Source organism: Contarinia nasturtii, unplaced genomic scaffold, assembly GCF_009176525.2.
Source record: "Contarinia nasturtii isolate CC-2019 unplaced genomic scaffold, AAFC_CNas_1.1 Cnas_scaffold_745, whole genome shotgun sequence".
NCBI classification, from domain to species: Eukaryota; Metazoa; Arthropoda; class Insecta; order Diptera; family Cecidomyiidae; genus Contarinia; species Contarinia nasturtii.
In genome coordinates this window covers 1,829,291-1,845,553 of record NW_022198093.1, presented here as the reverse complement: position 1 = coordinate 1,845,553, position 16,263 = coordinate 1,829,291, and the positions used below count along the sequence as shown (strand labels likewise).

General features: G+C 33.3%; 4 protein-coding genes across 5 annotated transcripts in view; 1 reads left to right on the top strand and 3 right to left on the bottom strand.

Annotated features, from left to right (window-relative positions):
* Positions 1–6,096, bottom strand: part of LOC116341710 (nuclear factor of activated T-cells 5-like) — a 42,969-nt gene extending 36,873 nt beyond the window's left edge. Inside the window, exons 1-2 of one of the 2 annotated variants that reach the window (XM_031768946.1) lie at positions 5,632–6,096; positions 4,007–4,639 (exon numbers count right to left, since the gene is read on the bottom strand). In XM_031768946.1, coding sequence (XP_031624806.1) covers positions 4,007–4,109 — 103 coding nt within the window. In that variant the 5' untranslated portion in view covers positions 4,110–4,639; positions 5,632–6,096. Of the gene's footprint in view, positions 1–4,006; positions 4,640–4,827; positions 4,844–5,631 lie in introns of those variants that run through there. The other variant, XM_031768947.1, reaches the window with a different exon arrangement.
* A 535-nt stretch (positions 6,097–6,631) lies between these two features.
* LOC116341712 (importin-13) lies at positions 6,632–11,233 on the top strand. The gene is made up of 14 exons (XM_031768950.1): positions 6,632–6,948; positions 7,038–7,205; positions 7,271–7,420; positions 7,528–7,715; positions 7,797–7,947; positions 8,042–8,572; positions 8,723–8,831; positions 8,899–9,045; positions 9,120–9,463; positions 9,544–9,741; positions 9,810–9,947; positions 10,028–10,256; positions 10,326–10,653; positions 10,730–11,233. The coding sequence occupies exons 1-14, from the start codon at positions 6,790–6,792 to the stop codon at positions 10,812–10,814; spliced, it is 2,925 nt and encodes a 974-aa protein (XP_031624810.1). The 5' UTR covers positions 6,632–6,789; the 3' UTR covers positions 10,815–11,233.
* A 256-nt stretch (positions 11,234–11,489) lies between these two features.
* Positions 11,490–12,208, bottom strand: LOC116341798 (zinc finger protein 37-like). The gene has a single exon (XM_031769094.1). The coding sequence runs from the start codon at positions 12,081–12,083 to the stop codon at positions 11,490–11,492; it is 594 nt and encodes a 197-aa protein (XP_031624954.1). The 5' UTR covers positions 12,084–12,208.
* A 208-nt stretch (positions 12,209–12,416) lies between these two features.
* LOC116341797 lies at positions 12,417–13,360 on the bottom strand. Its single transcript, XM_031769093.1, has 3 exons — positions 13,197–13,360; positions 12,515–13,127; positions 12,417–12,422 (listed from the first exon to the last, which is right to left on the bottom strand). Exons 1-3 carry the CDS (start codon positions 13,355–13,357, stop codon positions 12,417–12,419), a joined length of 780 nt encoding a protein of 259 aa, XP_031624953.1. The 5' UTR covers positions 13,358–13,360.
* Between the last annotated feature and the right edge of the window lie 2,903 nt (positions 13,361–16,263).

The window sequence follows — 16,263 nt, the reverse complement described above, 5'->3', positions numbered from 1 at the left end:
TACCAAATATATCTAATTCTAAAAGCACCTATTGATAAAAATATTCGATTTTTTGCATCAATGATGTTTTTTTAAATGTATTGATTCCAGAATCACACAAAATATGAATGTGCATTATGTATTGTAATGAATACGTATGTCATCACATCAAGTATGTCATTGTAATTTATAAATCAAAAGAAAACAAAAACAACAACAACGCTATTAAAAATACTTTTTTTTGTGTCAAAAATGAGGATATTTAATTTGCAAAAACGACATTACAAAAATTATTCAAAAAATAAATACTTACATTGACTCTAATTTTTTGTCTAACTGATGACAAATAATGTCAAACGTCAAAATATACACATTTGTACGGAGCTGTCAAAATAAGCTACAAAAAACACGTTTTTAGTGCTGCTCTGCTGTTTCTGCAATAATTTGCGGAAAAACCGTCTCCACTTTTTCTGTGAGTACAGTAACTTGTTGGAGTGTCATTCGTGTCTGATAGTAGCTGTAGGCTAAATTTCAGCTGCAATTTCTTTATTGATTCTGTATGAGTACGAAAAGGTGAAAATTCCAAAATCCAGTCTTTCATTTTCCACTGCTGCGTTGGTGCAAAGTACATGAAGTCAGCTGAAAGTTTAGCCTACACTAATAGCAGGCACAAACAATAATTTTGACTAACTTTCGACAATGAGGTGAGATTTTATCAAATTGCATCGCTCACAATGTACGTATTCAATAGACAATTGCACGTCACAACACATCGTTGACACAATACGAACGGTAATATATCGAATAGAGTACATAGAGACAAAATATGTGAAGGTTTCATCATACGAAGCCATATGCATGTTTGTATGCGCATGCATACACAGCCAACTCACCTTTACACTTTCATATGGCTTGTGAAAGTCCTAAGGGTATGCTGATAATCGGTGACAGTAGATAATCTGTTTACTTGAAAACTAGTCTCATCGATTATGTTATCAGCGATAAAAACAACATCAGAGCTGTACTATTGCATACTTACACACACAGACATTTACTATGACCTATGATATAGGAATGAATATTTCATTGTACATCCAACGCTCTGCATTGATCATTCAATGGCGTATATTTGGTTTTTTGCTCATTTGTTTTGGTTTGTGGTGTCATTGATTCTCTGATTTTCCTTCAGACGCCGAAGAACTGTTTGGGCGACATATTTTAAATTGCATCTAAGCTGCTAAAAATGGACAACCAATGAGCGAGCGATAAATGTGTGAAAAAAAAAACCATAAGATGATTCAAAATCCATGACATCAATGTGTTGCTTTGTCTATTTCTCTTTCGCTCCACACTCAAAATGGAGTGTAATCTGTGACATTTTTTAAATAAAAGAATAAATACGATTGCAAATATGATGATAGACAAGATAATAATGGAGTTGTGTGTTTATGATTGAAGTTGTCAACAATCGATCAAAATGCAAAACAACCTTGTGCACACAACTGATGACGACTACTAAAGTCTTACTGATTCAAAATTCTATTCTTGAAAAAAAAAAATATTTCGATTTTAATGGTATATTGTGTGTGTTGCGGGCTTTGATTCCAGATAAGCCATTTGAATGAAACTGCTGATGAATTGATAGAGCCGCAATCGACACGAATTATCATGTATATATATGATATATTGATATGTGTAGTGTTTGATATTTGTGCAAACAATAGAATTGTATCAATGCAACAAAAAGCAACACGAATTCGATTAGATGGTTCGGCTACCTGCTCGTCGAATAAAATGAAAACGAACATCGAAAACGACCAATATTATCAGCTACCTATTTTAAGTTTTTTGTCGATGAATTTTTGGTTCTTTGAACTTTTATCGAAATGAATGATTTTTTTGTTGTGGTTGGACGGCATTACCTAATCGACGGCATTTTATGCCATTACCAATATGAGACGCTCTATTTATCTACACACATATTGATTATGCTGTCAAACTCGAACAAATTAAAAACGTGTCCTTTGCCATGTAGTTCATATCACGTTTTATGCACGATATCAATATCGTCATATTACAAATTTATGTTCTTTTTCTTCTTTTTCGGTTTTGGGATTTACGTCGAACGATAAATATGAGATAAACGAATTCTGGAATGTAGTCTGTTATCGTCTACACGACCCAAAACTTCGTGTCATTTTCAAAAATTAACTATTCAAAAAAAATATATATATTTGCGTATAAAAAACGGTGTAATATTTGCAATTCCAAATCGTCATAATAAAAAAACGTGTATGGTTATTTTTCGCGTCATATTTGAAAAAAGAAATTGTCTGCCGTCATTTGAAAAAAAAAGGAGAGCAAAACGCAAATGTATTTTAGAAACATCAAACGAATCATCCGCCAATTCGATTATTTTGTGAATAAAATTCAATCGCGTTTAAAATTTCATTACACACCAAAGTTTCGTACATTTTTAGATTGGATGACTATTTGAAATTATCAGATTTGTTATCAAACACCATGAAAAAAATATGTAGAACAAAAACACATGGATTTTAATGACCCTTAGCCACTTGAAATGAGTCAAAGTGTCAAGCGAAGATGATATGACAAAATACAGAAAAAAATATATAAACAAATGCAATTTGTTTCTGCTGCCATGCTTATTTTCAGTGTGGTTCAGTCACTGTAAATTCCATTGGCGATACATTAGCATTTGATTTTATAATAATAATTTTGCAGTCAAGTGAATCGAAAGAAAAACGCACTGTTATACTGTGGCTGGTTTTTTTCTCGAATCGATAAATTCTAGCTTACACAACTGCAAAAATTGACTCGCTTCAGTTGCGACTCCGATACGAGGTGGTGAAGTATTACTATTTTGCAAGTGTAGCAACAAGCAACAGTTGTTACATTATATTCGTTTCTATGTGCAGTAAATCAAAATAGTAAATAGATATATGTTGACTTCATTGGCCAACGAATTGAACGAACGAATGAACGGACAAAACGAACGAACGAACGAGCGAACAAGAGTTAGAGAGCGCAACGAAGAGAGAATGATTTGATCAAAACACGTATGACCATTTGATCAAAATGCGTGACGCAAATGGTTCCTATACACACAACGCTCAAAACATGCAAATGTGTGTCTAAGCATGTGAGGCGCATACGCACGAGCGAATGGCCAACCGAATACGAACAACATCTACAAACAATTGACTGCTCACTCTCTTTCTCTCTCTTTTTCTTTCTATGTATTGTATATGAAGCGACGCAATAAAATATCTTCTGATGAACCGATTGTTATTATAATTTGTTACCTCTACAATATGAGCGTATGCGTTCGCTTTATAGACATTTCGTTTGTTTCGAAGTCTCTTTACTTCGTCCATTCCACACGAATTTGCATTATACGCGTATTTTCTGTTTCTACTCTACGTTTCTTCGTTTCATTTTGTCAGATCACTGCATGATTATGAGAATCTATATGAATCGCACGAATAACGATAATGACAGATGAATAGAATAAACGGGTGCGATAGAGATGGCACACCAATAAACGGAGACAAACATCACTAACGAAAAAAAAATACTGCACGCAAACAAGGTGAATGTGATGGAATGAGCTGTGCTGCTCTGATGTTTGTACACAATATGAAGCCGCACTATGCGAATACCATGTGGTTGCTTTCAAATGTATCTTTATTATTATTGTTGGACGGTGCCGTATCACTACTTACATTACTTGCTAACTTATACTCGATGCTTTTTACCTAATCGAATATTTATTTATAGCGTACCGTTCGTTTCAATACCGAAGTGTCTGAATGTTGACTTGTTCAGTCATTAAAATAAACTCGATTCAGTGTAAAATATGAAATTTTTTCAAACATTTTCATTTCCTCGACCGCAAACGTAGTGAATTCACCAAATGAGCGGAAAACAAGTTGAAAAGCAATTTTTTTGAGAATGAATAAAAAAACGAATGCAATGGACGGAATGATATATATTCTTCACTTACCTGTTGAAGCTCTGGTCACTTTTCCTTTGCCTTTGCCGGACTCCAAATTAGAACACTTCAACAGCATTTTATTGTCATTTAATTTGTGAGTCAGGTTTTTCATTTGTTGGCCGTGTGTTGTTGCTTGACAGCTTCACAATATCGAATTTGATACTTTCGTTTCGAATGTGTTCACTTTTACATTAATTACTTAATTGGAATTTAATAGGAAGCGTTTAAATATGTTCAATGAGAGCGAATAAAAAAGTACACACCGATAACACACGATAGACTCAAATTTCATTACAATGCGATAATTCTTGACTGCTGTTTTCTATTGTTGTTGTTATTGTTTTTTTTTTTTTTATTGGAAAACTTTGTTGTTGTTATTGTTGTTCAATTCAATTGATTTGTCATATCGGTTAGAATATTCGGTGTTGAAAAGAAATGCATATTCAAATCGAACGTTATTCCCCGTGTCTAGTGATGTGCGCGTTTAAAGTTCACTTTTTCGTTCGTTTACGTATGGCAGAAAAACAACAACGGGCGGTATTACACATTCATTAGCAGCAAGGAGAGGAACACAAAAAATACACAGGCGACGTCAGCACACCGAAGCGCATATACAAATCATCAGCGGCGACGATGACTGGTCTGTAAAAAAATAAATAAACTAAAAATGACGATCGTTCAGCGATTTTGACACGAGTGCTCTCGTTTGTTGTGCTGTTTTATTCTTCTTCTTCTTCTTCTTCTTCTTTTTATTGCAATTGTTAGTTTTTATTAAATGCGTTAACCAAATTAATATGGTTCGGCTTTAGAATTGTATGTCTATGTATTACTTTTTATTGGCAACAAAATTGGTCGTGTGCACGCACACAATTTTTCATTCTCTTGTTTTGCATTCAGAGTCGTCGGTCGTTTTGCTAAATAATTGCTCAATGACTGTAATAATTGTGATGATTTTGTTTATTGTGAATTTCGCGTGCATTCAGTATCCTCTTGTCATCTCTTTTACACTTTTTCTTCGTAGCGTTGATTTTCGTTTTTTCTCTCTCAAATGAATAAAAAAAACTCAAATCAGGATGACGTTGAATGTATGTTAAAACAAATTCTTTTTTTCCTATATGATTTATGCACGGCTTTCTTTTGTTTACTTCCTTAAAACATATGACGAAAATTGATTTTGATTTAAAAAAACCAACACTATTTTTGTCAAGTTTAATCACGAACTATTGTTATTTTACTTGCTGTCAAGAATTTTCTGTGTCCTAAATCACAATCGCTTGAGCGTTTTCAATAAAAAAAATAAAAAAAAAATGTATGAATAAACACACACGACGAGCAGCAAAAAAATGTGCGACAGCAAAATGTCACCACACAAAATGAGCCAATAATAATTTTTATTCAGCAATTTAGTAGCGCGATTATTCAATGTATTTGTAGCATACAAAAATGCGAATCGGCTTGACTTCGGCTACCATAAAACAATATATATAAAACAAGTATTATGTCCCTGTCTAGCATGTATGCGATCAATTCAATCCGATTTCACTGTGTATCGACGCGTTAATTTATATCAAAAGAAAAAGAAGAAGAAAAAAAACAACAAGCTTGTTTATTCAGTTCTACTAGTTTAGACGTACTTTTTTTTACTGTGTTGTCTGTCGTCGTCGTTCGAAAGTTACAACAACAACAACAATGATGACAACGGGCACAGCTAAAATTGCATATATTTTCGATATTCACTTTTCTCACTTCGCTCTTTTGACTCTTCTTTTGTCTTTATTGGTCACTTATTACTCATTAACACACAACTCTTTTTTCCTCTCGTTTTTACGTCTATTAGATGAATATTCGTTCGTATAGATTGTTTTCTTTTTACTTTTATGTTTTGTTTTGCTTCGATTTTATTCAAATTGCACACTTTTTATGCACATTCAATTGAATGTCACACTTTTGTTTTTGGCCACAAACAATCAATGCACATAAGTGATTTTGAAAAAAATTCAATCGAAATGATTTTGATGTCAAAAATAAAACAAAAATTTGAAACAAAATATGAAATTAGTCTGGCTTTGTTACTGTGTCGATCTTCTCAACAATCACGTTTACGATGTATGTGTATTAATAGTAGATGTTTGCATGTATTTGATTCATATATGCGTTTTAACTTTAAAAAAATGTATCACTTTGACAGTCGTTGCCATACGAATGACGTCTTTTTTATTTACTGTAAGTGTGTGCGTGAAACATGTGCGGCCGCTTGTCAAACTCTATTCTAGTACCACAATATTAAATTCGAATTCGAACGTCCATGCAAATGACTAAGCAGAGCTGAAAAAAATTAATCGAAAAAATTTTGAAAAAAAAAAAAAAAAAATGCGAAATCATTTCATCGTCTTTTTTTCTAAACGCAAAAAATTCAATAATTTTTTTTCTTTTTCACCAAAACATTTACTTTCTTTCTTGTTCAAAACAAACTGATAATGTTCAAATGTGAGCTCCGTACTAGATTTGCACTTGAAGTTCGCACTTAGTGACATTAGCGAGTTGAATGTTTTATCTCGCTCACAAAACCGTGTACAACATCCGTCATAATGATTTTTGTTTGATTCTCAACAAAAAAAGAGCTCAAAAGCATCTTTCGCCAGCTTACTGTGTTTTGTAATTGATTGTGAACGATTTTATTTTATTTGTTTTTATCATTCAATTAGTTATTCTCGCTAATACTTTGTGTGTATACCATTACGGTCGTTTTTAAATAAATAAGAAAAGAAATTGAATTAAAATTAGATTGCAGAATGGATGCAGCAATCGATGTAAAAACGCTTGAAGAAGCGGTCAGCGTGTTTTATCGATCGGGTGCACAACAACAATCAGCTGCACACGATTGGCTTACAAAGGCTCAATTGAGCCCACAAGCATGGTCATTTGTATGGGAATTAATGCAATTAGGCAAGGTAATATAAAATTTATCAATGTTCGACAAGGTAATATCAACTTATGAATGACGAAATAAATATTTTTCTTTTCTCTCATGTGAAAACAGTCATCGGAAATTCAATTTTTTGGTGCCACAACGCTGCATACAAAATTGCTGAAGCATTGGCATGAGGTGCCAAAAGAAAACCGAGAAGAGCTTCGACAAAAATTATTTGCAACCATTATTTTATACGCAAATGGTCCGAAAATTGTTCTGAATCGTCTATGTATCGCGGTAAATACGCTTTGAATAATAAAATCTTTTATTCGAAACATTAATTTAAAATTTGAAATTTTCAGTTAAGTGCATTCATCGTTCACATGATATCCGAGCATCCAACGATGATTGAAGATATTGTGAATACATTTCAAAATGAACGAATGCCAAATGTATGCATCGAAACACAGGCATGGATTTTAATGGACATTTTACAAGCAATCCCCGAAGAGGTACCATATTTCATTTTTGACTATTTTAAGCTGAATTATTTTTTTGGTGACATATTTTATCGATAATTTGGTAAATTTTTTAACATCAAATTTTTATTCTGCCATAGATAAGTTCTATGTATACATCAGTTCAAAGGGTAGCCATACAAAATGAAATTTGCAAGCGAATACCGTTTGTTATAAATACCGTGCAAGAGTTTATTGTTGCACACATTGCGCGCAATGAAAATGAATACAAAGAAGATGATTTACCAACATTACTTCGAGCAGTTAAATGCATAGAGGCATGGTTAAAGTTAGTTTATCGATCCCACTACGATTTATTTGTTTAAGTTTGATCTAAATTCTAATAAAAGTGCATTCATTTTATTCGCAGAAATGGAAGTTTTCCCCTGGATAATTGTGAAGATATAACGCAAACAATGCTTAACTTGATCAACTTGTGCTATTGGAATACAAACGATGCAGCGGATTGTATGACAGCCGATGAAAACGAATTATCGGAAGCATGTATTAAAACACTAACGGTAAATATAAGCATGAATTCTGTATTGGGGGGTAGAGGCCATCCATTGGGGGTAGTGTGAATGAATTCCCTTGTGTTTTGTGTTCTCAATTTAGACCATGCTCATTCAACCGGATGCACATCGATTTCCGAACGCGGCGTTAAATTTGCTCAACATGATAGTGGAGAGTTTGTCAAGAATTACCAAAGATGAATGGAAAGAGAATAACTTGAATGAGGATATTGCATTCAATATTTACACTTTATTCATATCATCGATTGAATGCCATTCGAGACTGCTAATATCTGGTGTGCTAAGCGAAAGCGATCAACATCGTAATTTGTATGAAAAACTGATACAAGAGGTACTTTCGTGCACTGACAAACCCGGCATTTATCCTGTTGAAGAATCATGCAGCATTCTGGCGATGGGATTTTGGTTTATGCTACAAGATGAAGTTTTATCAAATGATAACATCATGCCGATTAAAAATAAAGGTCTTGAATTGATTGGTCCGCTTTATTCACATTTGTCAAAAATACTCGTTCGGAAGGCACAACAACCCGATGACAATGCATTGGAAAAATGGTCGGCCGATGACCTTGAGACTTTTCGATGCTATCGCCAAGATATTTCGGATACATTGGTAAGCTGAAAAAATATTATTTTTCAGGGAATACCGTCAGACAGATTCTGACCCTTCCTTCTGGGCGAGTAGTTCTATCTGACGGTATTCTCTATTATTTTTAATCGAAACAATATAAAATCGTAACATATTTTCCATGAATTTTGACAGCTCTACTGTTTCGAAGTGCTTCATAATCATTTGTTTGAAATTTTAATCACATATCTCGACGAATGCATCGTAAACATTCAACGTGATCCCACGAAATGGACACCATTAGGTTTGTCTTTATTTATTTGAATCATACCGATCGAATTTGGAGCATATTATTCATCTTTCGTTTTCAGAGGCATGTATTTATGCCATATATTCAGTGGCCGAACACATTGATGCCGATGACCGAGTTGGAGTGCCAAAGTTTATAACGATTTTAAGTGAACTGCCGTATGATAAATTGCACGAGAAATTGCTTGGGACCGCATTGGATTCAATAGGTGAAATTTTCGTTAAAATTCTGCAAATTTTAAAAAGAGATCCATTTAATAAATTGTTGTTTTTTTTTATTCAGGTGCGTACAGTGAATGGTTCAAAGACAATCCCACTTATATTCCGCATGCAATTCGCGTATTGGTGGTTGGGTTGAATTCGACTCAAACCGCACAGGCATCGCTTGGTTTGAAAGATTTGTGTCGTGAATGTCAAGTGGATCTGAAACAATATGCCGAACCATTACTGCAAGCCTGTCTGCAAGCAATGAACAATGGCCACTTGATGAAATCGGATGAAGTCCGTCTAATGTATAGCATTGGTAAGCTTATGAGCATGTTACCACCGGAAGACGTACTTCGGTGGTTGGACATTGTTGTATCACCTTGTTTCACTGAACTTCAGTCACTTGTACAAACTAGAACGGTGAGCAATATAATTTTTAAATTGTAAATTTTTGGTGTCCAAAATCACATGAAATTAAATGTTTGCGGTGATTTTCACAGATAACCGAGCCAAGTAAAGTACGCATAAATTTCCGTTTGGATATGATTTCGACGCTGTTCTCATCGCTTAATACCAAAGTTAAAAATATTGATGGAAATGATTCGACAACCCAACCGGTTTTACTCATTATGCAAAAAACAATGCCATTATTCAAGGAAATCGTATCAATTTGGATCAACGAAAATAGTATTATTGAGGTGAGTCGTTTACATTCATTCCAAAAAAAATCCCATCTGATTTCTTTGATTTACTGCTGAACATTTAGGCACTATGCTGCGGTTTAAAATATGCCATCACAAATTTAATGGACGATTTTCATCCAATGTTACCTGACGTGTGTAATTTAATTGTAACAATTCTTCAATCGAAATGCGTTTCACCAGCTATTGATATTTCAAAATCGGTAAATTTACGACAGTTAATTTTTGAATCATTTCCATCACATTTAACCATCTCTCTTTTTATCTCTTCGTATATTTGCAGTGCATATTTTTATATTACAAAAATCCAATTTGTACGCCAATAATGCGGCAATTGTTGATACAAGTGATTTTATATAATTTGCAATTGATTGAACAAACGCCACCATTCGATCGATCTGGCATTTCTGATGTGTTGGAATCGTTTTTAAGTTTTAATGCACTTGTCGCGAAAAAAGTACCAAACGCCTTTGACGACGATGAAATCGACTGCAATAAATTAGTAAATTATGGTAAGTCTCGACATTTCGGCCGAGAAATTCCAAAACATATTTGACATTTTTTTTTTTTTTTCGAAATAGCAATTAAAGTGATGGTATTACCTGAGACTGGAGTGGCAAAGCATGCTGTGGTGTTCTTACAACATTTTATCGCTCAATCGAGAGCATTTCCACGTGCCACCAATGCTATTCTAAAGAATGGCGAAGAACTTATCCATACAACACTGTTATGCATTGGAAGTTTGACAGCACGAACTCATGTCGAAATTTTTGCTGACGTTTTTGTGGCACTCAATAAAAAATATCCAGCTGAATTGATTGCATGGCTTAAATGCTTGCAGATCAACGAATTTCCAACAGCAACAATCTCGAGCGTTGAAAAAGATCGATTTAGGAAAGCCATCATTCGGTGAATATTATTTTTCAAAAATCTTAATCTATCTTCAGCTAACGACATATTCCACTCCGATTTCATTTATTTTCAGTGAAAAAGTGAACAAACGTTTAATTCAAAGTCTAATCCGTGAATTTGCAGCCAAATGTCGTGAAGTATTCATTCAAATTCCGTAGGAAAAAATTTAGATTTTTATCTATTTATGATATCAACAAAACATGTATGTTTAATTGTTTATGCTCATTAAGATTTTACTTTCGGCAATTGTATACAAGAATAGTCACACACAAAACCAATTTTTTTAAAGAAACTGTTCAGTGAAAATAAGCAAACTGTCTCAAATCAACTATAGGACATCAAAATTTTATTCAAATTATATAATACATGTGAATGTGATTTTACCAATTTAATCAAATTATAATATTTTTTAGACGGCAACTGAAACTAAGAGATAAAATTGCATGCAAAAACAAATATTTTGAGTAAATTACGTATACGGAACGTTTTACGGCGAGTCATTGAATTTTGGCGTGATTTTTTTTTTTAATATTAGGAACATTTATGAATAAATAAGGTATGCTTTGATTTATAAAGATTTGTTTGCGTTTTTTTTTCACCATATTTATTTGTGTTTATAAACAAGATTAAAGGGACTCTTTTGAATGGAATCTATGATAAACACTAGAAACTAAATGGGTAAAGTAAATGGTAAGATGTCAATTTTCTTTAAACTATTTATATTATATTGGATTTTAATCTCAATGCCATTTCTCCAGTATGTATAGTAAACAGTAAGAAATTTCTTCTTATTTTGAGTCAAACTGAGGTTGGACTAGTGGAACAAACTATCCTTATGACAAATAATGAGTCTTCATATGCGAATTGAGATTACCTATTTGGCTAAATCGCTTCTTACACCGATTACATTGATATGGTTTCGCTCCAGTGTGAATTCGAATATGTTTATTTAGATCACTCGATGTGCTAAATCGCTTCTCACAATGATCACATTGATATGGTCTTTCTCCAGTATGTATTCTCATATGTCCTTCTAGTGTTGTCTTTGAAATAGTAACATACTTTTTCTTATTTTCAACTCTGTTGCAAAGATAGCACTCATATCGACGTCGTTTACACTCCTTTTCATGTGATTCTTTTTCAATATGTTGTGTAAATCCACGGTGACAACCTGAATAGTGGAACCGACTGTCCTTATGAGTCCTCATATGCAAATGGAGAGTATTTCTATGGATAAATCTCTTCTTACATTGATCACATTGAAATGGTTTTTCTCCAGTATGAATTCGAATGTGTGAAGTGAGGTAATCCTTACGAATAAATTGCTTCTTACAATGATCACATTGATATGGTTTTTCTTCAGTGTGCCTTCGAATATGCAAAGTAAGATGGGTTCTTTGGTAAATCGCTTCTTGCACCGATCGCATTGATATGGTTTTTCTCCGGTGTGACTTCAAATATGCGAATTGAGATTACACTTTTGGGTAAATTGCTTTTTACACCGATCACATTGATATGGTTTCTCTCCAGTGTGACTTCGAATATGCATGGTGAGAACATACTTTTCATTAAATCGTTTCTTACACTGACCACATTTATACGGTTTTTCCCCGGTGTGAGTTACAATATGCGAATTAAGATTACTCTTTTGGGTAAATTGCTTCTTACACCGATCGCATTGATATGGTTTTTCTCCATTATGTATTCTCATATGAATTTTAAGTGAATTTTTTGCAAAAGTAACATACTTTTTCGAATTTTCATCCCTGTTGCAAAGATAGCACTCATATTGACGTCGTACATTATATTTATTTTTTTGTGAAACCCACTTATCAAGAGTCGGCTGAGCACTTCTCACAACATTTCCAGCTACATTCACTTCAACAACAGCTTCGGAAATGTTCACTTCGTTCGTGATTTTGCGGCTTCCATCTTTCGATTCAACTCTTCCCTGAGATAAACGAGATTTCTTTCTGTATCGTTCACATACATTTGTCTTGTTGTTGTCACCAAATTTATCAAAAATATTCGGCGAATTCGATCGCGCACGCTTCGCTCCCTTTTCACTTTTTTCTTTGTTATGATCTTCGTCACTTTCGACACGTACAGAGCAGTTTGGCTCTATCTTATATGCGCCCAATGTCAATTGATTGGCCCTAAAACGAACTATCGGAATCTCATCATTTTCCAATTCTTCTTTTTTTGTTTCCACATTGACCACCTCCCCTACAGAAGCTTGTTCATCGCTTTCATCGTGATCGTCCTCGCTTTTAATCTCTCGATCAACATTTCGGAAAGCAGTCTCTCTGGATGATTGTGAACTGGTATTAGGCCTTTCCACAGAACTTTCATCATCGCTGATTTCAATAATTGGATTTGAGTTGTTATTATCGATTAAAATGTGGGCTACACTTCTAATTTGACGATTATTGAACGATTCACATTCAAATTTGGAATAAATTTCATGTAATCTACAGAATATAAAAGAAGATATTTTCATTAATAAAGGGCATAAAATACAAAATTCAAGGATGAATTACCTGTCGGTTGAGCGCTCTAAACGATATCTCTGATGTGCTTGGTGGAACGATTGACCTGACTGTTTGAAACAGTTACTAATATTTCGTAGCGAAGACGTCACCTGGCGTTCAATGTTCGCCAACATTTTGTTCAGTTCTTCCATCCAATCATCGGACGACATTTTCGAATAATTTTTAATGATGTGATTTTCGGTGACAATTCAAAGGGAAGATTTTGGTTTTGTTTTTTAGATACTTGGAAAAAAATAACAAAATACTCAAAACAGCCGAATATTGTGTTAACCAAAGTACAAAATTGAATTCACTGAATTTCAGAAATTGTTTTCTTAACAAAGACGTGTTCACGACTGAATTTGACGAACTTCTTTTAAAGATTTTAAGTTATTCTACTTCAACAAATAAAATATAAAAATAACTAGAAAGTTTTTAGACGTAATTTGATTAAAAACTACTTTTATGATCCTACACTGTCATAAACGTGACGGGAAATTTTTCAGCCCTGCCTTAGAATTGGCGGTTTTTCAAACAAATTTGTAAAGTGTCCAACCCTGATATCATTCCATTGTGATATGCAGATTCGTATTTATGTATTGATTGGACAGTTTACCATAAAAGATGATGACTAGTTCGGTTGTGGTATTTGTTTTGAGTTAGCCACACTGCAAAAGGACACTTTAACAACTAAAAAATGAATTTCCTTCGTACTTTATTCGAGTTTATTGTTGTATTTTTTAAGTAATTTCTGAAAGCATAAGTTTAAATGATTTAATTGAAATGAATATGTATGAATTGCTGGAGCAAATTATTTTTGCAAGAATGTTCCAAAGTGATATTTCAAATGGATCTAATTGGATTTTTTACAATCTGGTTCTATTGCGGCATGGTATGCAGTCAATTAAAATAGTTCACATGCACAAGCAAGCTTATATTAGATGTTTTCTAATCAAGGCAGGATGGGATAGCGGAAAAAGCTGCAAATCTCTAATTCGATTTGAGAATAACAATGGGATAAATATTCCGTATCCACATGCCAACGTTGTGTGACGTTTCATTATGTATTTGATTGAAACAAACCGCATTGACAACGAATTCATTTACAATTGTATTTCTCGTGTCATGTTATTTAAAATTGGATTTGATATGCACATATGTTTCAATTAAGTGAATGCGATTCTTTTTCAGCTCATCCGTGTCTACGACACTGAATTGAAACGAGTTGATTTATGTGGGTAAATGTCACATTGCATGAAATACAAGCAAGCATGTGTATGTAAATATCAATATTTATTTTCAATAGATTTTAATTTTTCTTCTTTTAAATTGAGCCGGATTTGATAAAAAAATTAACGAAACATGGTCCTGCGTTTCTAAATGAATCCAACTCAAAATTTTATGCCACTTGAGTTATTGCATCCATACAAAACTTATAACCTGAATGGAACACATAAAATTTAGACATCACGTAAGTATATAACTCGATGAGTTTACATTTGAGGAAATGTCATGTTTACTTGATTGAAGAACATTTGAAATTGGACAAAAGATTCGAGAATAAATCCGAAATTAAGTCGAAAAAACATCTCAAGTTACAAATGTGTTTAAGTATTTTTCATTGTCATCATTGCCATCACGGCATTTTGCAATATTTTCACATTAAACTGAATCAAACAAAGTCGAAAGAATTCATCGATTTTTAAAAAGTGTATTAAAAAAAAAGAAAAATTGAACAAAGAATAATTTCGATTGTAATCTTTTAATAACCCTAATTTATTCAGATGGCATTCATTCAAAGTTTTGTGACGTCACAATGTATTTATTTGGGCAGCGATCGACCCTCGAGCCTGTCTTTAAATCAATAATTTATTAGAATAAATTGTCGAATTTTCGAATCGTTATTTGATTCCTGTTCAAGGCCTACGAATTTCATTTATATTACAAAATCAAAATGATCACACTTAATAGATAACAATACAAATCTTGATTTTCAATTAAAAATTTGATTTCTTAATATAAATGTAATTCGCAGGCTCCAATTATTGTTTTAAACATAGACTGAGTTGGCTTGAAACTATTATTAATGTCAATAATTTTGTTTTTATAAACAACAACTTCACATAGAACTAAATAAAATGTTCCTACATACAAATCAAGACAACCGTGCCACATTTACAGTCCTGCGCTACGTTGATCAAGACATAGATTGTTTAACGTATATTTGTCAGACAATCTTTTCTAGTGCAGCATTATCTTTCGAGTGTAATCTATTAAAAAAAAAAGTTAAAAAGACAATAAAATCATTTAAGCTTATCAATAATAAACGGTAAACAATGGAGGGAGGTGTTAAATTGTTAAGGTGAAAGCGTCCATTTCATTTGATTACCCAAAAGTCTGGTATTCTTTCAAAATAAAAAACATTAAAACAAACGACCATGAAGAATATCGCATACAAGATTTTCCCGAATCAAAAACTGAAGAAGCATTAACATTTATGGTTCATTATTACTGTAAATATGAACCACTTTGTGAAGCCTACGGTATCGGTATCTTTCATTTCTATTGTTGAAATATACTGTAGCCAGTATCATTTTCAGATTTGATCAACGGTGTTTTGGCGAACGGTCATCGATCAAAAGACAGTTTTAGTCTGTTTTAAAGAGGGATCGGATGATATTGTTGGCATAAATATGAACTATGTCGAATATAAGGATGATCATTTCTATGAATGTGTTCGTCAGCAGGTAAATGCAAATTCAGCATTATTGTACGCACTTTTATCAGCTACTTTTATTCAGTTGAAATTTGAAGGAGTGTTCGAGGAAAGTTAAATTTAATAGAATAAAATACAATCAACTCAGTGCGAATCGGGTGGAATAAGTGTTTTTACTTTTCCGCACACATAGTGTAAGGTGAAAAGTATTGTAATCGGTCAAAATTTTGAAAACTTCAGAAACATGTTTTCTGGACGTTTCTGAGGTCAGAGAACCCGAATTAGGCCGTTTTGAGCATTGTTTATGTTAATCTGTACGTCGTACGTTGTACGTCGTACGTTGTACGTCGTACGTTGTAC